The sequence below is a fragment of the Bombina bombina genome, chromosome 2 (assembly GCF_027579735.1).
Source record: "Bombina bombina isolate aBomBom1 chromosome 2, aBomBom1.pri, whole genome shotgun sequence".
Lineage (NCBI taxonomy): Eukaryota > Metazoa > Chordata > Amphibia > Anura > Bombinatoridae > Bombina > Bombina bombina.
Window position 1 is genome coordinate 6,622,520 of NC_069500.1, and position 21,986 is coordinate 6,644,505.

A 21,986-nucleotide genomic window follows, 5' to 3' on the forward strand; every position below is an offset into this window, starting at 1 on the left:
ATGATCCTACTGATAAGGTGGAAAACAATAGCGATATCATTAACTTTGTTACCACGTTCAACCCCGTGTCCAAGATATTGTCTGAGTCTGTCAAGAAGAACTGGGACATTATTAATACTGACAAATCACTACCATTCCTGCACACATTAGCCTCACGGATGGCTTATAAGAGAGAACCCAATTTGAAGGATTTACTTGTCCATAATGACCCTGTGAAGTGCTATGAAAAAAGTACTTGGCTGGATAACAGGAAAAAAGTTGGCTGCTATAGATGTGGGGATTGCACTACGTGCAATAGTATGTTAACAGGGATGTTCTTTCACCACCCACACACTGGGAGAAAATACAAGATTTTGCACAGATTGTCATGTATGAGTACGTATGTTGTATACATACTAATGTGTCCATGTTCGCTGGTCTATGTGGGGAAGACCTCAACTACATTTCGTGAGAGAATGGCCAATCATCGCCATGCGATTAGACAAGCGATAGACAAGAAAACATCTGATCAACCGGTCGCCAGACATTTTCTTCAAGCTGGGCACACAGCGGCTAGTTTAAGGACTATGCTTATTGATCATGTGCCCCCCTTACGAAGGGGAGGAGATAGGAACACGAAACTACTCCAAGTTGAGACCTCCTGGATTTATCGTTTAGACACAGTGGCTCCCAAGGGTCTGAATGTACAGATGGACTTTGGTGTCTTCCTTTAAGTGAAATGTCCATGATTTATCAGTCTAGGTCATTAACACCTAGGAAGATAGACTGGTCCAGAATATATGGGTTCACAAAGTCTCTGAAAGTATGGTGTTCAGTGTATTGCGGTAGCCATAACTAAGTTTCTTACTGCACTCCAATTGGCATAGAAGCTATATGTTTTATTGATAATTGTAGTATAACATACTTTATCTAGTAAATAGACATTTTGGAGATTATGGATAGGATAATTAAGGAGCAGTGATTAGCTTAGCAAACTGTATATAAAGATGCAAAGTATCTTATTTAAGATGCTATAAATATAAGGAACAAAGTCTGTTTTGAGAACTCGGGTAGTCATATTATTTTTATAGATTTTAATTTGGTATAGATAGTTGTTTTACACTTTAGAGTAGTTATACTTGTAATAGTTAGTCCGGTGTCATTGGAACTTCAGCCACCCGGACATGCACATTAGCAGGAGTAACTATGCGTGGTTGGAACGCAAACGTCATTACGTGATTGAATATGCTAATTAGCCATGCGGTTGGCTAACTCCTGGACGCATGCGCGTGGTGGGGCGGCTTCTGATACACCGGAAGTGACAGGGATGCTTTACAGGTGTATATAGGTGAGTGGTTTGTGGTTAGTATTAGGAACCTTCTTTTGGGATAGATATGTTCTGATTACCCATTGAAAAAGATACCAATTGGTATCGAAACGTTTGGGAACTTTGTCATTTGATGCTGGATACCTAATAAAGGATTTTTGAATAAGACCGGAGAGTGAAGCGTTTTCCTACCTTGAGGGGTTGAACGGATATTGCTATATATATATATATATATATATATATATATATATATATATATATATATATATATATATATATATATATATATATATATATATATATATATATATATATATATATTTATAAATGCATTTCCCAAAAAATGAAACTGACAGTCTGAAGGAAATATACTGATTAACCTGAATCATGGCAAATATAATTACAAACATTATATTTAGAACTTTACATATAATGTGCCAAACCATAGCTGAGAGTGTCTTAAATAAAGGAAAAACATAATTTATGTAAGAACTTACCTGATAAATTCATTTCTTTCATATTAACAAGAGTCCATGAGCTAGTGACGTATGGGATATACATTCCTACCAGGAGGGGCAAAGTTTCCCAAACCTTAAAATGCCTATAAATACACCCCTCACCACACCCACAAATCAGTTTAACGAATAGCCAAGAAGTGGGGTGATAAGAAAAAAAGTGCGAAGCATATAAAATAAGGAATTGGAATAATTGTGCTTTATACAAAAAAATCATAACCACCACAAAAAAGGGTGGGCCTCATGGACTCTTGTTAATATGAAAGAAATGAATTTATCAGGTAAGTTCTTACATAAATTATGTTTTCTTTCATGTAATTAACAAGAGTCCATGAGCTAGTGACGTATGGGATAATGACTACCCAAGATGTGGATCTTTCCACACAAGAGTCACTAGAGAGGGAGGGATAAAATAAAGACAGCCAATTCCTGCTGAAAATAATCCACACCCAAATAAAAGTTTAACAAAAAACATAAGCAGAAGATTCAAACTGAAACCGCTGCCTGAAGAACTTTTCTACCAAAAACTGCTTCAGAAGAAGAAAATACATCAAAATGGTAGAATTTAGTAAAAGTATGCAAAGAGGACCAAGTTGCTGCTTTGCAGATCTGGTCAACCGAAGCTTCATTCCTAAACGCCCAGGAAGTAGAAACTGACCTAGTAGAATGAGCTGTAATTCTTTGAGGCGGAATTTTACCCGACTCAACATAGGCAAGATGAATTAAAGATTTCAACCAAGATGCCAAAGAAATGGCAGAAGCTTTCTGGCCTTTCCTAGAACCGGAAAAGATAACAAATAGACTAGAAGTCTTACGGAAAGATTTCGTAGCTTCAACATAATATTTCAAAGCTCTAACAACATCCAAAGAATGCAATGATTTCTCCTTAGAATTCTTAGGATTAGGACATAATGAAGGAACCACAATTTCTCTACTAACGTTGTTGGAATTCACACTTTAGGTAAAAATTCAAAAGAAGTTCGCAACACCGCCTTATCCTGATGAAAAATCAGAAAAGGAGACTCACACGAAAGAGCAGATAATTCAGAAACTCTTCTAGCAGAAGAGATGGCCAAAAGGAACAAAACTTTCCAAGAAAGTAATTTAATGTCCAATGAATGCATAGGTTCAAACGGAGGAGCTTGAAGAGCTCCCAAAACCAAATTCAAACTCCATGGAGGAGAAATTGACTTAATGACAGGTTTTATACGAACCAAAGCTTGTACAAAACAATGAATATCAGGAAGAATAGCAATCTTTCTGTGAAAAAGAACAGAAAGAGCAGAGATTTGTCCTTTCAAAGAACTTGCGGACAAACCCTTATCCAAACCATCCTGAAGAAATTGTAAAATTCTCGGTATTCTAAAAGAATGCCAAGAAAAATGATGAGAAAGACACCATGAAATATAAGTCTTCCAGACTCTATAATATATCTCTCTAGATACAGATTTACGAGCCTGTAACATAGTATTAATCACGGAGTCAGAGAAACCTCTATGACCAAGAATCAAGCGTTCAATCTCCATACCTTTAAATTTAAGGATTTCAGATCCGGATGGAAAAAAGGACCTTGTGACAGAAGGTCTGGTCTTAACGGAAGAGTCCATGGCTGGCAAGATGCCATCCGGACAAGATCCGCATACCAAAACCTGTGAGGCCATGCCGGAGCTATTAGCAGAACAAACGAGCATTCCCTCAGAATCTTGGAGATTACTCTTGGAAGAAGAACTAGAGGCGGAAAGATATAGGCAGGATGATACTTCCAAGGAAGTGATAATGCATCCACTGCCTCCGCCTGAGGATCCCGGGATCTGGACAGATACCTGGGAAGTTTCTTGTTTAGATGAGAGGCCATCAGATCTATCTCTGGGAGCCCCCACATTTGAACAATCTGAAGAAATACCTCTGGGTGAAGAGACCATTCGCCCGGATGCAACGTTTGGCGACTGAGATAATCCGCTTCCCAATTGTCTACACCTGGGATATGAACCGCAGAGATTAGACAGGAGCTGGATTCCGCCCAAACCAAAATTCGAGATACTTCTTTCATAGCCAGAGGACTGTGAGTCCCTCCTTGATGATTGATGTATGCCACAGTTGTGACATTGTCTGTCTGAAAACAAATGAACGATTCTCTCTTCAGAAGAGGCCAAAACTGAAGAGCTCTGAAAACTGCACGGAGTTCCAAGATATTGATCGGTAATCTCACCTCCTGAGATTCCCAAACTCCTTGTGCCGTCAGAGATCCCCACACAGCTCCCCAACCTGTGAGACTTGCATCTGTTGAAATTATAGTCCAGGTCGGAAGAACAAAAGAAGCCCCCTGAATTAAACGATGGTGATCTGTCCACCACGTTAGAGAGTGCCGAACAATCGGTTTTAAAGATATTAATTGATATATCTTCGTGTAATCCCTGCACCATTGGTTCAGCATACAGAGCTGAAGAGGTCGCATGTGAAAACGAGCAAAGGGGATCGCGTCCGATGCAGCAGTCATAAGACCTAGAATTTCCATGCATAAGGCTACCGAAGGGAATGATTGAGACTGAAGGTTTCGACAGGCTGTAATCAATTTTAGACGTCTCTTGTCTGTTAAAGACAAAGTCATGGACACTGAATCTATCTGGAAACCCAGAAAGGTTACCCTTGTTTGAGGAATCAAAGAACTTTTTGGTAAATTGATCCTCCAACCATGATCTTGAAGAAACAACACAAGTCGATTCGTATGAGACTCTGCTAAATGTAAAGACGGAGCAAGTACCAAGATATCGTCCAAATAAGGAAATACCACAATACCCTGTTCTCTGATTACAGACAGAAGGGCACCGAGAATCTTTGTGAAAATTCTTGGAGCTGTAGCAAGGCCAAACGGTAGAGCCACAAATTGGTAATGCTTGTCTAGAAAAGAGAATCTCAGGAACTGATAATGATCTGGATGAATCGGAATATGCAGATATGCATCCTGTAAATCTATTGTGGACATATAATTCCCTTGCTGAACAAAAGGCAATATAGTCCTTACAGTTACCATCTTGAACGTTGGTATCCTTACATAACGATTCAATAATTTTAGATCCAGAACTGGTCTGAAGGAATTCTCCTTCTTTGGTACAATGAAGAGATTTGAATAAAACCCCATCCCCTGTTCCGGAACTGGAACTGGCATAATTACTCCAGCCAACTCTAGATCTGAAACACAATTCAGAAATGCTTGAGCTTTCACTGGATTTACTGGGACATGGGAAAGAAAAAATCTCTTTGCAGGAGGTCTCATCTTGAAACCAATTCTGTACCCTTCTGAAACAATGTTCTGAATCCAAAGATTGTGAACAGAACTGATCCAAATTTCTTTGAAAAAACGTAACCTGCCCCCTACCAGCTGAACTGGAATGAGGGCCGTACCTTCATGTGAACTTAGAAGCAGGCTTTGCCTTTCTAGCAGGCTTGGATTTATTCCAGACTGGAGATGGTTTCCAAACTGAAACTGCTCCTGAGGACGAAGGATCAGGCTTTTGTTCTTTGTTGAAACGAAAGGAACGAAAACGATTGTTAGCCCTGTTTTTACCTTTAGACTTTTTATCCTGTGGTAAAAAAGTTCCTTTCCCACCAGTAACAGTTGAAATAATAGAATCCAACTGAGAACCAAATAATTTGTTTCCCTGGAAAGAAATGGAAAGTAGAGTTGATTTAGAAGCCATATCAGCATTCCAAGTCTTAAGCCATAAAGCTCTTCTGGCTAAGATAGCCAGAGACATAAATCTAACATCAACTCTAATAATATCAAAAATGGCATCACAGATGAAATTATTAGCATGCTGGAGAAGAATAATAATATCATGAGAATCACGATTTGTTACTTGTTGCGCTAGAGTTTCCAACCAAAAAGTTGAAGCTGCAGCAACATCAGCCAATGATATAGCAGGTCTAAGAAGATTACCTGAACATAGATAAGCTTTTCTTAGAAAAGATTCAATTTTTCTATCTAAAGGATCCTTAAACGAGGTACCATCTGATGTAGGAATGGTAGTACGTTTAGCAAGGGTAGAAATAGCCCCATCAACTTTAGGGATTTTGTCCCAAAATTCTAATCTGTCAGGCGGAACAGGATATAATTGCTTAAAACGTTTAGAAGGAGTAAATGAATTACCCAATCTATCCCATTCCTTAGCAATTACTGCAGAAATAGCATTAGGAACAGGAAAGACTTCTGGAATAACCGCAGGAGCTTTAAAAACCTTATCCAAACGTATAGAATTAGTATCAAGAGGACTAGAATCCTCTATTTCTAAAGCAATTAGTACTTCTTTAAGTAAAGAGCGAATAAATTCCATCTTAAATAAATATGAAGATTTATCAGCATCAATCTCTGAGACAGAATCCTCTGAACCAGAAGAGTCCAAAGAATCAGAATGATGGTGTTCATTTAAAAATTCATCTGTAGAGAGAGAAGATTTAAAAGACTGATTACGTTTACTAGAAGGAGAAATAACAGACAAAGCCTTCTTTATGGATTCAGAAACAAAATCTCTTATGTTATCAGGAACATTCTGCACCTTAGATGTTGAGGGAACTGCAACAGGCAATGGTACATCACTAAAGGAAATATTATCTGCATTAACAAGTTTGTCATGACATTTAATACAAACAACAGCTGGAGGAATAGCTACCAAAAGTTTACAGCAGATACACTTAGCTTTGGTAGATCCAGCAGGCAGAGGTTTTCCTGTAGTATCTTCTGGCTCAGATGCAACGTGAGACATCTTGCAATATGTAAGAGAAAAAACAACATATAAAGCAAAATAGATCAAATTCCTTATAAGACAGTTTCAGGAATGGGAAAAAATGCCAAACATCAAGCTTCTAGCAACCAGAAGCAAATGAAAAATGATTCTGAAATAATGTGGAGACAAAAGCGACGCCCATATTTTTTGGCGCCAAATAAGACGCCCACATTATTTGGCGCCTAAATGCTTTTGGCGCCAAAAATGACGCCACATCCGGAACGCCGACATTTTTGGCGCAAAATAACGTCAAAAAAATGACGCAACTTCCGGCGACACGTATGACGCCGGAAACGGAAATGAATTTTTGCGCCAAAAAAATCCGCGCCAAGAATGACGCAATAAAATGAAGCATTTTCAGCCCCCGCGAGCCTAACAGCCCACAGGGAAAAAGTCAAATTTTTGAGGTAAGAAAAATATGATAATTAAAGCATAATCCCAAATATGAAACTGACTGTCTGGAAATAAGGAAAGTTGAACATTCTGAGTCAAGGCAAATAAATGTTTGAATACATATATTTAGAACTTTATAAATAAAGTGCCCAACCATAGCTTAGAGTGTCACAGAAAATAAGACTTACTTACCCCAGGACACTCATCTACATGTTTGTAGAAAGCCAAACCAGTACTGAAACGAGAATCAGTAGAGGAAATGGTAAATATAAGAGTATATCGTCGATCTGAAAAGGGAGGTAAGAGATGAATCTCTACGACCGATAACAGAGAACCTTATGAAATAGACCCCGTAGAAGGAGATCACTGCATTCAATAGGCAATACTCTCCTCACATCCCTCTGACATTCACTGCACGCTGAGAGGAAAACCGGGCTCCAACTTGCTGCGGAGCGCATATCAACGTAGAATCTAGCACAAACTTACTTCACCACCTCCCTTGGAGGCAAAGTTTGTAAAACTGATTTGTGGGTGTGGTGAGGGGTGTATTTATAGGCATTTTAAGGTTTGGGAAACTTTGCCCCTCCTGGTAGGAATGTATATCCCATACGTCACTAGCTCATGGACTCTTGTTAATTACATGAAAGAAACATACTTACCAAAAGACACTCATCTACATAAAGTAGATAGCCAAACCAGTACTGAAACGAGAATCAGTAGAGGTAATGGTATATAACAGTATATCGTCGATCTGAAAAGGGAGGTAGGAGATGAATCTCTACGACCGATAACAGAGAACCTATGAAATAGATCCCCATTAGGATGACCATTGTATTCAATAGGTAATAATAGGTAATACTCCCTTCACATCCCTCTGTCATTCACTGCACTCTGAGAGGAACCCGGCTTCAGCACGCTGAGAAGCGCATGTCAACGTAGAAATCTAGCACAAACTTACTTCACCACCTCCATAGGAGGCAAAGTTTGTAAAACTGAATTGTGGGTGTGGTGGGGGGTGTATTTATAGGCATTTTGAGGTTTGGGCAACTTTGCCCCTCCTGGTAGGAATGTATATCCCATAAGTCACTAGCTCATGGACTCTTGCCAATTACATGAAAGAAATAAGTTCATATACCTAAATAGGGTAACCGGAATAGAAACATATACAGGTTAACATATGACACAGACCCGTGCAGGAATAATCTCAATATGAGGTGGATTAAGGTATAGGGTCCATACACGATAATACATATGAGATAGGTAGGACAATGCAAGAAGTTGCAGACCTCAGAGCAAAATATCTCTGTATAGGATAATTAAATTAAACAAGGAGATAAATAGCCCATATGTACTTAGTCTCCTCAACATGACCTTAGTATGGACACAAAGTCACAGTAAGAAAAGTGGAACTGTGAACTAATGTGAGTAACAGATTGCAAACATGCGTAAAATATAACTCCGACGGCCATCTTAACCCTGCCGTAACCGGGGAAGCCCAATAAAGGTAAGCTCTATGAAAAACAAGAAACACACATCGCCCACCGATTCAAGGTAGTATATAAACAAATTTAATAAAGGCACAGCCCTGCAAAGATTGCACTTACAGGATAAAAATTACAACAAACATGTCATAAGGCTTTCTGACGTAATCTGTAGCTGACCGGCCTGGACACCGCTCTGTTCCGTGGAAGACCAGCTGTTAATGCTCTTATCAGGGAACCGGATACAGTCTCTAAGGATCCAGAAGCAGTATCTTTAGTTCCAACGCTGTCTTTACCGTAAATATCTTAGAGGCAGTGGTAAGCACACGTTAGGGTAGTCCGTGATGTGGCTTAGATATAAGCTTAGATAGTCAGTAGTCTTTGTAAGCCCAAAGTAAACACAAAGCTAGGTTAAAAATTCCCTACGCATTTCGTCTGCATATCGTGCAGACTTCTTCAGGGGTAATTTCTTTGGCGGTAATACCCTCTTCCCTGCGACATTCATAAGCTAAATTTTACCACAACTCTTACTAAGAGGCTTACATGGCTACTATAAGAACACCAGTCCTGTCTTGCAGGGAAACTACTAATTAAAGGACTACAATTCAAATTTTCTTCAGAGCACTTTGCCAACCTTCTAGTTTACTAGTCAAAGAATGACTGGGGGAGTAAGGGAAGTGGGAGGGATACTTATAGCTTTGGCTGGGGTTTCTTTGCCTCCTCCTGGTGGCCAGGTGTTGTATTTCCCAACAGTAATGAATTAATTTGTGGACTCTCACTGCCATTAAAAATAAAAACTATGAATTAAATAGAGGACAAAGCTATGGATGAAGCAGAGGGTGAGGCTATGGATGAAGCAGAGGGAGAGGCTATGGATAAAGCAGAGGGCAAAGTTATGGATGAGGAAGAGGGTGAGGTTATGGATCAGGCAGAGGGTGAGGCAAAGGATGAAGCAGAGGGCGAGGCAAAGGATGAAGCAGAGGGCGAGGCAAAGGATGAAGCAGAGGTCGGAAGAAAAGGATAAAGCAGAGGTCGAGGCAAAGGATGAAGCAGAGATCGAGGGAAAGGATGATGCAGAGGGCGAGTCTAAGGATGAAGCAGAGGGCGAGGCTAAGGATGAAGCAGAGGGCAAGGCTAAGGATGAAGCAGAGGGCGAGGCTATGGATGAAGCAGAGGGCGAGGCAAAGGATGAAGCAGAGGGCGAGGCAAAGGATGAAGCAGAGGGCAAGGCAAAGGATGAAGCAGAAGTCAAAGCAAAGGATAAAGCAGAGGTCGGAGCAAAGGATAAAGCAGAGGTCAAGGCAAAGGATAAAGCAGAGGTCAAGGCAAAGGATGAAGCAGAGATCGAGGCAAAGGATGATACAGAGGGCGAGTCTAAGGATGATGCAGAGGGCGAGGCTAAGGATGAAGCAGAGGGCGAGGCTAAAGATGAAGCAGAGGGCGAGGCTAAGGATGAAGCAGAGGGCGAGGCTAAGGATGAAGCAGAGGGCAAGGCTATGGATGAAGCAGAGGGCGAGGCTATGGATGAAGCAGAGGGCGAGGCTATGGATGAAGCAGAGGGCAAAGCAAAGGATGAAGCAGAAGTCGAGGCAAAGGATGAAGCAGAAGTCGAGGCAAAGGATGAAGCAGAAGTCGAGGCAAAGGACGAAGCAAAGGTCGAGGCAAAGGACGAAGCAGAGGTCGAGGCAAAGGACGAAGCAGAGTTCGAGGCAAAGGATGAAGCACAGATCGAGGCAAAGGATGATGCAGAGGGCGAGTCTAAGGATGAAGCAGAGGGTGAGGCTAAGGATGAAGCAGAGGGCGAGGCTAAGGATAAAGCAGAGGGCGAGGCTAAGGATAAAGCAGAGGGCGAGGCTAAGGATGAAGCAGAGGGCGAGGCTAGGAATGAAGCAGAGGGTGAGGCTAAGGATGAAGCAGAGGGAGAGGCTATGGATAAAGCAGAGGGAGAGGCTATGGATAAAGCAGAGGGTGAGGATATGCATGAGGAAGAGGTTGAGGTTATGGATCAGGCAGAGGGTGAGGCAAAGGATGAAGAAGAAGTCGAGGCAAAGGATGAAGAAGAAGTCGAGGCAAAGGACGAAGCAAAGGATGAAGCAGAGGTCGAGGCAAAGGACGAAGCGGAGGTTGAGGCAAAGGATGAAGCAGTGATCGAGGCAAAGGATGATGAAGAGGGCGAGGCTAAGGATGAAGCAGAGGGCGAGGCTAAGGATGAAGCAGAGGGCAAGGCTATGGATGAAGCAGAGGGCGAGGCTATGGATGAAGCAGAGGGAGAGGCTATGGATAAAGCAGAGGGAGAGGTTATGGATGAGGAAGAGGGTGAGGTTATGGATCAGGCAGAGGGTAAGGTTATGGATCAGGCAGAGGGCGAGGCTATGAGTGAAGCAGATGGTGAGGGTATGAATGAAGCAGAGAGAGCAAGGCTATGGATGAAGAAGAGGGCGAGGATATGGGTTTAGCAGAGGGCGAGGGTGCAGGACCTGTATTTTGAACACTAAACAGCAATAACATTTTTTTTATAAAATGTATTTTTCTTACCTCTTTGTCACTGGGCTTCACATGGCTAATCCCAGGGATCTGGAATTTAGGAATAACAAGGAAATGAATTGGAGCCTGAGGGTTCACATCCCGGAAAGCCAAACACTGCAAAAATGAAGTCAATAATGAGCATCAGTAACACAGCCAGGCACATGAGAGCTAGTAATGCAGCTAGAAATATGGAGTTGTGAGAACAGTCAATAATGCAACCGTATTGTCCTAGAGACCAGGAAGAGTCAGTAAGACAGCAAGGCTCTGTACTCTAAGAGATCCAGTAATGCAGCCAGAGAAGTGAGAGCCAGTAACGCAGCCAGAGATGGAAGAGAGCCAATAATGCAGCCAGACACACAAGTGACCCAGTAACTTAGCCAGACACACGAGAGAGCCAGTAACCCATCCAGAGACACAAGGGACCCAGAAACGTAGCCATAGACGTGAGAGAGTCAGTAAAACAGCCAGAGACGCCAGAGAGCCAGTAAAGCAGCCAGAGATGCAAGAGAGCCAGTAACACAGCCAGAGACGCCAGAGAGTCAGTAACGCAGCCAGAGATGTGAGAGAGCCAGTAACGCAGTCAGAGACATGAGAAAGCCAGTAACGCAGTCAGAGACATGAGAAAGCCAGTAACGCAGTCAGAGACATGAGAAAGCCAGTAACGCAGTCAGAGACATGAGAGAGCCAGTAACGCAGCCAGAGACATGAGAGAGCCAGTAACGCAGCCAGAGACATGAGAGAGCCAGTAACGCAGCCAGAGACATGAGAGAGCCAGTAACGCAGCCAGAGACATGAGAGAGCCAGTAACGCAGCCAGAGACATGAGAGAGCCAGTAACGCAGCCAGAGACATGAGAGAGCCAGTAACGCAGCCAGAGACATGAGAGAGCCAGTAACGCAGCCAGAGACATGACAGAGCTAGAAACGCAGCCAGAGAGCCAGTAACACAGCCAGAGACATGAGAGAGCCAGTAATGCAGCCACAGACGTGAGAGAGCCAGTAACGCAGCCAGAGACGTGAGAGAGCCAGTAACGCAGCCAGAGACGTGAGAGAGCCAGTAACGCAGCCAGAGACACCAGAGAGCCGGTAACGCAGCCAGAGACACCAGAGAGCCGGTAACGCAGCCAGAGACACCAGAGAGCCGGTAACGCAGCAAGAGACGTGAGGGAGCCAGTAACGCAGTCAGACGCGCTAGAGAGCCAGTAACGCAGCCAGAGACACAAGGGAGTCAGTAACGCAGCCAGGAGACGTGAGAGAGCCAGTAACACAGCCAGAGACGTGAGAGAGCCAGTAACGCAGTCATAGACGCCAGAGAGCCAGTAATGCAGCCAGAGACACAAGGGAGCCAGTAACACAGCCAGAGACGCCAGAGAACCAGCAACTCAGCCAGAGACACAAAGGAGTCAGTAACACAGCCAGAGACACAAGGGAGCCAGTAACGTAGCCAGAGACACAAGGGATCCAGTAACGCAGCCAGAGACACAAGGGAATCAGTAATGCAGCCAGAGACACAAGGGAATCAGTAACACAGCCAGAGACACAAGGGAGCCAGTAACGTAGCCAGAGACACAAGGGAGCCAGTAACACAGCCAGAGACACAAGGGAGCCAGTAACTCGGCCAGAGACACCAGAGAGCCAGCAACTCAGCCAGAGACACAAGGGAGCCAGTAACACAGCCAGAGACACCAGAGAGCCAGCAACTCAGCCAGAGACACAAGGGAGCCAGTAACATAGCCAGAGACACAAGGGAGCCAGTAACTCAGCCAGAGACACAAGGGAGCCAGCAACTCAGCCAGAGATGCCAGAAAGCCAGTAACACAGCCACAAACACCAGAGAGTCAGTAACACAGCCAGAGACGCCAGAGAGCCTGTAACACAGCCAGAGACGCCAGAGAGCCTGAGAGCCTGTAACACAGCCAGAGACGCCAGAGAGCCCGAGAGCCAGTAACGCAGCCAGAGACGCCAGAGAGCCAGTAACACAGCCAGAGACGCCAGAGAGCCAGTAATGAAGCCAGAGACGCAAGGGAGCCAGTAATGAAGCCAGAGACGCAAGGGAGCCAGTAATGAAGCCAGAGACGCAAGGGAGCCAGTAACACAGCCAGAGATGCCAGAGAGCCAGTAATGCAGCCAGAGATGCCAGAGAGCCAGTAACGCAGCCAGAGACAAAAGGGAGTCAGTAACACAGACAAAGACACAAGGGAGTCAGTAACACAGCCAGAGACACAAGGGAGTCAGTAACGCAGCCAGAGACACAAGGGAGTCAGTAACGCAGCCAGAGACGCCAGAGAGACAGTAACGCAGCCAGAGATGCTAGAGAGCCAGTAACGCAGCCAGAGACACAAGGGAGTCAGTAACACAGCCAGAGACACAAGGGAGTCAGTAACGCATCCAGAGACGCCAGAGACACAAGGGAGTCAGTAACACAGCCAGACATGCCAGAGAGCCAGTAACGCAGACATAGACACAAGGGAGTCAGTAACACAGCCAGAGACACAAGGGAGTCAATAACACAGCCAGAGACAGAAGGGAGTCAGTAACGCAGCCAGAGACATGAGAGAGCCAGTAACGCAGCAAGAGACATGACAGAGCTAGAAACGCAGCCAGAGAGCCAGTAATGCCAGAGACATGAGAGAGCCAGTAATGCAGCCACAGACGTGAGAGAGCCAGTAACGCAGCCAGAGACGTGAGAGAGCCAGTAACGCAGCCAGAGACGTGAGAGAGCCAGTAACGCAGCCAGAGACACCAGAGAGCCGGTAACGCAGCCAGAGACACCAGAGAGCCGGTAACGCAGCCAGAGACACCAGAGAGCCGGTAACGCAGCAAGAGACGTGAGGGAGCCAGTAACGCAGTCAGACGCGCTAGAGAGCCAGTAACGCAGCCAGAGACACAAGGGAGTCAGTAACGCAGCCAGGAGACGTGAGAGAGCCAGTAACACAGCCAGAGACGTGAGAGAGCCAGTAACGCAGTCATAGACGCCAGAGAGCCAGTAATGCAGCCAGAGACACAAGGGAGCCAGTAACACAGCCAGAGACGCCAGAGAACCAGCAACTCAGCCAGAGACACAAAGGAGTCAGTAACATAGCCAGAGACACAAGGGAGCCAGTAACACAGCCAGAGACGCCAGAGAACCAGCAACTCAGCCAGAGACACAAAGGAGTCAGTAACACAGCCAGAGACACAAGGGAGCCAGTAACGTAGCCAGAGACACAAGGGAGCCAGTAACGCAGCCAGAGACACAAGGGAATCAGTAATGCAGCCAGAGACACAAGGGAATCAGTAACACAGCCAGAGACACAAGGGAGCCAGTAACGTAGCCAGAGACACAAGGGAGCCAGTAACGCAGCCAGAGACACAAGGGAGCCAGTAACTCGGCCAGAGACACCAGAGAGCCAGCAACTCAGCCAGAGACACAAGGGAGCCAGTAACACAGCCAGAGACACCAGAGAGCCAGCAACTCAGCCAGAGACACAAGGGAGCCAGTAACATAGCCAGAGACACAAGGGAGCCAGTAACTCAGCCAGAGACACAAGGGAGCCAGCAACTCAGCCAGAGATGCCAGAAAGCCAGTAACACAGCCAGAAACACCAGAGAGTCAGTAACACAGCCAGAGACGCCAGAGAGCCTGTAACACAGCCAGAGACGCCAGAGAGCCTGTAACACAGCCAGAGACGCCAGAGAGCCCGAGAGCCAGTAACGCAGCCAGAGACGCCAGAGAGCCAGTAACACAGCCAGAGACGCCAGAGAGCCAGTAATGAAGCCAGAGACGCAAGGGAGCCAGTAATGAAGCCAGAGACGCAAGGGAGCCAGTAATGAAGCCAGAGACGCAAGGGAGCCAGTAATGAAGCCAGAGACGCAAGGGAGCCAGTAACACAGCCAGAGATGCCAGAGAGCCAGTAATGCAGCCAGAGATGCCAGAGAGCCAGTAACGCAGCCAGAGACAAAAGGGAGTCAGTAACACAGACAAAGACACAAGGGAGTCAGTAACACAGCCAGAGACACAAGGGAGTCAGTAACGCAGCCAGAGACACAAGGGAGTCAGTAACGCAGCCAGAGACGCCAGAGAGACAGTAACGCAGCCAGAGATGCTAGAGAGCCAGTAACGCAGCCAGAGACACAAGGGAGTCAGTAACACAGCCAGAGACACAAGGGAGTCAGTAACGCATCCAGAGATGCCAGAGACACAAGGGAGTCAGTAACACAGCCAGACACGCCAGAGAGCCAGTAACGCAGACATAGACACAAGGGAGTCAGTAACACAGCCAGAGACACAAGGGAGTCAATAACACAGCCAGAGACAGAAGGGAGTCAGTAACGCAGCCAGAGACGCCAGAGAGACAGTAACGCAGCCAGAGACGCTAGAGAGCCAGTAACGCAGCCAGAGACACAAGGGAGTCAGTAATGCAGCCAGAGACACAAGGCTATTTATCAAAGCGTCAACTATGGTGCATTCGCGGGCGTCAATACGCTCGCCAAACATCGCTGCCACGGATCTGAATACGCTCTCCATATTTAGCAAAAACCTGTCAAAAACACGTGCGTCAAGTACGGTGCGAAGAGGATCAGACTGGTGCTAACTAACAGCCATCGATGTCGCGGCTATTCATGCTTTTCCCAACTTTATTTATATAATTTCAGTACTGTCCACGAACATAGCACATTTCTCGTCAGCACATTATTGTTTATAGATAGTGTAAAATTTTAAATTTTTTTTAAATCAAGACTTTTAAATATAGCAAGTAGCGACATATTATTTGCAAAATGGAGAGGGAATTAGAGTTATTTCTAAAATTGCATATACATATTTTAGTATGTATATACACACATATATGTTGCAAATATAACATGTAATCAGAGTATCATATGTATTTATTTGAAATCTATCGCTATTTGAAAGGGATAGTTAATAAAATATTTAAGTTACAGTAGTGGGAGCTAGCTGCTAATTGAGCCTGTTCTGTAGTTCTTTTGTGGTCTCTGTATATCTATTATTGCGACAAGTTACATGCAAAATTGTGCACAAAATATGTAGTCCCTGATTTTTAAAGCGACAACGTTGGAGCATAATCCACCCAAAGCACTATTTTTATCCCTATATCTACTAATGCACCAAATGTAGATCAGTAATATATTTGGATTATTTGAAGGGTATACATATTTAATAGTTTGTAATTGACTTATTAGGTTATATGCTTCATTGTCTTGCAGCATCAAACATATATATTCCTTGATATATCTATAGCTGTATATATGTATGTACATATTTATCTATCTAAATGTAAATATAATGATAGATGTATTTATGTATATATCTATCTAAATTTTCCTTATTTTTTTTAAATATATTTGTTATTAATTAAAGGGACACCAATATCATAGACGATAATCTCAAGCAACAATACAAATGTTTAACTTTTATTAAAGGGACACTAAGCACATTTATGTACTTTCAGAATTCAGATTGAACATTCAATTGAAATCAATTTTCTAAATTACTCCTATTAACAATTTTAATTAGTTCTTTTGTTATCTTTATTTGAAAAAGAAGGCATCTAGGCTGAGGAGCAAGATAAATTCATTTGAACCACCACGGGAAGCACTATTTTATTGATGCTGTTCAATCAGCAAGGTCAACTCATGTTTTTATTAAAAATGGTCCTGATTATTAAATTTAAATGCTTTATTTAAAATACAGATACAAATAGAATGATGACAATTTGAGAATGGGACTATCTTCCAAAGTTTATTAAAATTGTACGCTCTATCTGAAGCATGAACAATAAAATTGATGTTCATTTTCACTTTAATCCTCAGAGAACCTTTTCTAATAGAAATAGCAATGCACATGTGCAAGCCAATCATATGATGTATCTATGTGCAGTCAGCAATCAGCAGCTATATAGTTTATCTGCATATTCACTTTTTCCAATTGTATTTAAAAGAAGTTGAGAAACGAAATGTAAAATAAATATGCCAATATGAAATAAATACATTTATCAGGTAAGTTCTTACATAAAACATAATTTATGCTTACCTGATAAATTCCTTTCTTCTGTTGTGTGATCAGTCCACGGGTCATCATTACTTCTGGGATATTATCTGCTCCCCTACAGGAAGTGCAAGAGGATTCACCCAGCAGAGTTGCTATATAGCTCCTCCCCTCTACGTCACCTCCAGTCATTCGACCAAAGACCAACGAGAAAGGAGAAGCCAAGGGTGTAGTGGTGACTGAATTATAATTTAAAAAATATGTACCTGCCTTAAAAAACAGGGCGGGCCGTGGACTGATCACACAACAGAAGAAAGGAATTTATCAGGTAAGCATAAATTATGTTTTCTTCTGTTATGTGTGATCAGTCCACGGGTCATCATTACTTCTGGGATACCAATACCAAAGCAAAAGTACACGGATGACGGGAGGGATAGGCAGGCTCATTATACAGAAGGAACCACTGCCTGAAGAACCTTTCTCCCAAAAATAGCCTCCGAAGAAGCAAAAGTGTCAAATTTGTAAAATTTGGAAAAAGTATGAAGCGAAGACCAAGTTGCAGCCTTGCAAATCTGTTCAACAGAGGCCTCATTCTTAAAGGCCCAAGTGGAAGCCACAGCTCTAGTGGAATGAGCTGTAATTCTTTCAGGAGGCTGCTGTCCAGCAGTCTCATAGGCTAAACGTATTATGCTACGAAGCCAAAAAGAGAGAGAGGTAGCAGAAGCTTTTTGACCTCTCCTCTGTCCAGAATAAACGACAAACAGGGAAGAAGTTTGGCGAAAATCTTTAGTTGCCTGCAAGTAGAACTTGAGGGCACGAACTACATCCAGATTGTGTAGAAGACGTTCCTTCTTTGAAGAAGGATTTGGACACAAGGAGGGAACAACAATCTCTTGATTGATATTCCTGTTAGTGACTACCTTAGGTAAGAACCCAGGCTTAGTACGCAGAACTACCTTGTCTGAGTGAAAGATCAGATAAGGAGAATCACAATGTAGGGCTGATAACTCAGAGACTCTTCGAGCCGAGGAAATAGCCATTAAAAATAGAACTTTCCAAGATAACAATTTTATATCAATGGAATGAAGGGGTTCAAACGGAACACCCTGTAAAACGTTAAGAACTAAGTTTAAACTCCATGGCGGAGCAACAGTTTTAAACACAGGCTTGATCCTAGTTAAAGCCTGACAAAAGGCCTGGATGTCTGAATTTTCTGACAGACGCCTGTGTAACAAGATGGACAGAGCTGAGATCTGTCCCTTTAATGAGCTAGCCGATAAACCCTTTTCTAAACCTTCTTGTAGAAAAGACAATATCCTAGGAATCCTAACCTTACTCCAGGAGTAATCTTTGGATTCACACCAGTATAGGTATTTACGCCATATTTTATGGTAAATCTTTCTGGTAACAGGCTTCCTAGCCTGTATCAGGGTATCAATAACCGACTCAGAAAAACCACGTTTTGATAAAATCAAGCGTTCAATTTCCAAGCAGTCAGCTTCAGAGAAGTTAGACTTTGATGTTTGAATGGACCCTGAATCAGAAGGTCCTGTCTTAGAGGTAGAGACCAAGGCGGACAGGATGACATGTCCACTAGATCTGCATACCAAGTCCTGCGCGGCCATGCAGGCGCTATTAGAATCACTGATGCTCTCTCCTGTTTGATTTTGGCAATCAATCGAGGAAGCAGTGGGAAGGGTGGAAACACATAAGCCATCCTGAAGTTCCAAGGTGCTGTCAAAGCATCTATCAGAACCGCTCCCGGATCCCTGGATCTGGATCCGTAGCGAGGAAGTTTGGCGTTCTGGCGAGACGCCATGAGATCTATCTCTGGTTTGCCCCAACGTTGAAGTATTTGGGCAAAGACCTCCGGATGAAGTTCCCACTCCCCCGGATGAAGAGTCTGGCGACTCAAGAAATCCGCCTCCCAGTTCTCCACTCCCGGGATGTGGATTGCTGACAGGTGGCAAGAGTGAGACTCTGCCCAGCGAATTATCTTTGATACTTCTATCATTGCTAGGGAGCTTCTTGTCCCTCCTTGATGGTTGATGTAAGCTACAGTCGTGATGTTGTCCGACTGAAACCTGATGAACCCCCGAGTCTTTAACTGGGGCCAAGCTAGAAGGGCATTGAGAACTGCTCTCAATTCCAGAATGTTTATTGGCAGGAGACTTTCCTCCTGACTCCATTGTCCCTGAGCCTTCAGAGAATTCCAGACAGCGCCCCAACCTAGAAGGCTGGCGTCTGTTGTTACAATTGTCCAGTCCGGCCTGCTGAACGGCATCCCCCTGGACAGATGTGGCCGAGAAAGCCACCATAGAAGAGAGTTTCTGGTCTCTTGATCCAGATTCAGAGTGGGGGACAAATCTGAGTAATCCCCATTCCACTGACTCAGCATGCACAATTGCAGCGGTCTGAGATGTAGGCGTGCAAAGGGAACTATGTCCATTGCTGCTACCATTAAGCCGATCACCTCCATGCATTGAGCTACTGACGGGAGTTGAATGGAATGAAGGACACGGCATGCATTTAGAAGCTTTGTTAATCTGTCTTCTGTCAGATAAATCTTCATTTCTACAGAATCTATAAGAGTCCCCAAGAATGGAACTCTTGTGAGAGGAAAGAGAGAACTCTTCTTTTCGTTCACTTTCCATCCATGCGACCTTAGAAATGCCAGAACTAACTCTGTATGAGACTTGGCAGTTTGAAAGCTTGAAGCTTGTATCAGAATGTCGTCTAGGTACGGAGCTACCGAAATTCCTCGCGGTCTTAGTACCGCCAGGAGGGCACCCAGAACCTTTGTAAAGATTCTTGGAGCCGTAGCCAATCCGAATGGAAGGGCTACAAACTGGTAATGCCTGTTTAAGAAGGCAAACCTTAGATACCGGTAATGATCTTTGTGAATCGGTATGTGAAGGTAAGCATCCTTTAAATCCACTGTGGTCATGTACTGACCCTCTTGGATCATGGGTAAGATTGTCCGAATAGTTTCCATTTTGAACGATGGAACTCTTAGGAATTTGTTTAGGATCTTTAAATCCAAGATTGGCCTGAAAGTTCCCTCTTTTTTGGGAACCACAAACAGGTTTGAGTAAAACCCTTGTCCTTGTTCCGACCGCGGAACCGGATGGATCACTCCCATTAATAATAGATCTTGTACACAGCGTAGAAACGCGTCCTTCTTTATTTGGTTTGTTGACAACCTTGACAGATGAAATCTCCCTCTTGGGGGAGAGAATTTGAAGTCTAGAAGGTATCCCTGAGATATGATCTCTAGCGCCCAGGGATCCTGGACATCTCTTGCCCAAGCCTGGGCGAAGAGAGAGAGTCTGCCCCCCACTAGATCCGGTCCCGGATCGGGGGCCCTCGGTTCATGCTGTCTTTGGGGCAGCAGCAGGTTTACTGGCCTGCTTGCCCTTGTTCCAGGACTGGTTAGGCTTCCAGCCTTGTCTGTAACGAGCAACAGCTCCTCCCTGTTTTGGCGCAGTGGAAGTTGGCGCTGCTCCTGCTTTGAAATTCCGAAAGGGACGAAAATTAGACTGTCTAGCCTTAGCTTTGGCTTTGTCTTGAGGTAGAGCGTGGCCCTTACCTCCTGTAATGTCAGCAATAATTTCTTTCAAACCGGGCCCAAATAAAGTTTGCCCCTTGAAAGGTATATTAAGTAATTTGGACTTAGAAGTTACATCAGCCGACCAGGATTTTAGCCACAGCGCCCTGCGTGCCTGAATGGCGAATCCTGAATTCTTAGCCGTAAGTTTGGTTAAATGTACTACGGCCTCCGAAATGAATGAATTAGCTAGTTTAAGGACTCTAAGCCTGTCCGTAATGTCGTCCAGCGTAGCTGAACTAAGGTTCTCTTCCAGAGACTCAATCCAAAATGCTGCCGCAGCCGTGATCGGCGCGATGCATGCAAGGGGTTGTAATATAAAACCTTGTTGAACAAACATTTTCTTAAGGTAACCCTCTAATTTTTTATCCATAGGATCTGAAAAAGCACAGCTATCCTCCACCGGGATAGTGGTACGCTTAGCTAAAGTAGAAACTGCTCCCTCCACCTTAGGGACCGTTTGCCATAAGTCCCGTGTGGTGGCGTCTATTGGAAACATCTTTCTAAATATTGGAGGGGGTGAGAACGGCACACCGGGTCTATCCCACTCCTTAGTAACAATTTCAGTTAATCTCTTAGGTATAGGAAAAACGTCAGTACTCGCCGGTACCGCAAAGTATTTATCCAACCTACACATTTTCTCTGGTATTGCAACAGCGTTACAATCGTTGAGAGCTGCTAAGACCTCCCCTAGTAATACACGGAGGTTTTCCAATTTAAATTTAAAATTTGAAATATCTGAATCCAATCTGTTTGGATCAGAACCGTCACCTACAGAATGAAGCTCTCCGTCCTCATGCTCTGCAAGCTGTGACGCAGTATCAGACATGGCCCTAGAATTATCAGCGCACTCTGTTCTCACCCCAGAGTGATCACGCTTGCCTCTTAGTTCTGGTAATTTAGCCAAAACTTCAGTCATAACAGTAGCCATATCTTGTAATGTTATCTGTAATGGCTGCCCAGAAGTACTAGGCGCCATAATATCACGCACCTCCCGGGCGGGAGATGCAGGTACTGACACGTGAGGCGAGTTAGTCGGCATAACTCTCCCCTCGCTGTTTGGTGAAATTTGTTCAATTTGTACAGATTGGCTTTTATTTAAGGTAGCATCAATACAGTTAGTACATAAATTTCTATTGGGCTCCACCTTGGCATTGGAACAAATGACACAGGTATCTTCCTCTGAATCAGACATGTTTAACACACTAGCAATAAACATGCAACTCGGTTACAATTTTATTTAATAAAAACGTACTGTGCCTCAAGAAGCACTAAACTATTAAATGACAGTTGAAATAATGAACTGAAAAACAGTTATAGCATCACTCTTAACAAACAACACAACTTTTTAGCAAAGGTTTGTTCCCATTAGTAAAATAACACTAATTAAATT

General features: G+C 43.8%; 1 protein-coding gene across 1 annotated transcript in view; it reads right to left on the reverse strand.

The window, feature by feature from the left end:
• The window catches only part of LOC128646833 (uncharacterized HIT-like protein Synpcc7942_1390), a 150,040-nt gene that overhangs the window by 71,540 nt on the left and 56,514 nt on the right, over nucleotides 1–21,986 (reverse strand). Inside the window, exon 2 of the mRNA XM_053699631.1 lies at nucleotides 11,012–11,116. Within this exon, the coding sequence (XP_053555606.1) occupies nucleotides 11,012–11,116 (105 nt within the window). The remainder of the gene's footprint in view (nucleotides 1–11,011; nucleotides 11,117–21,986) is intronic.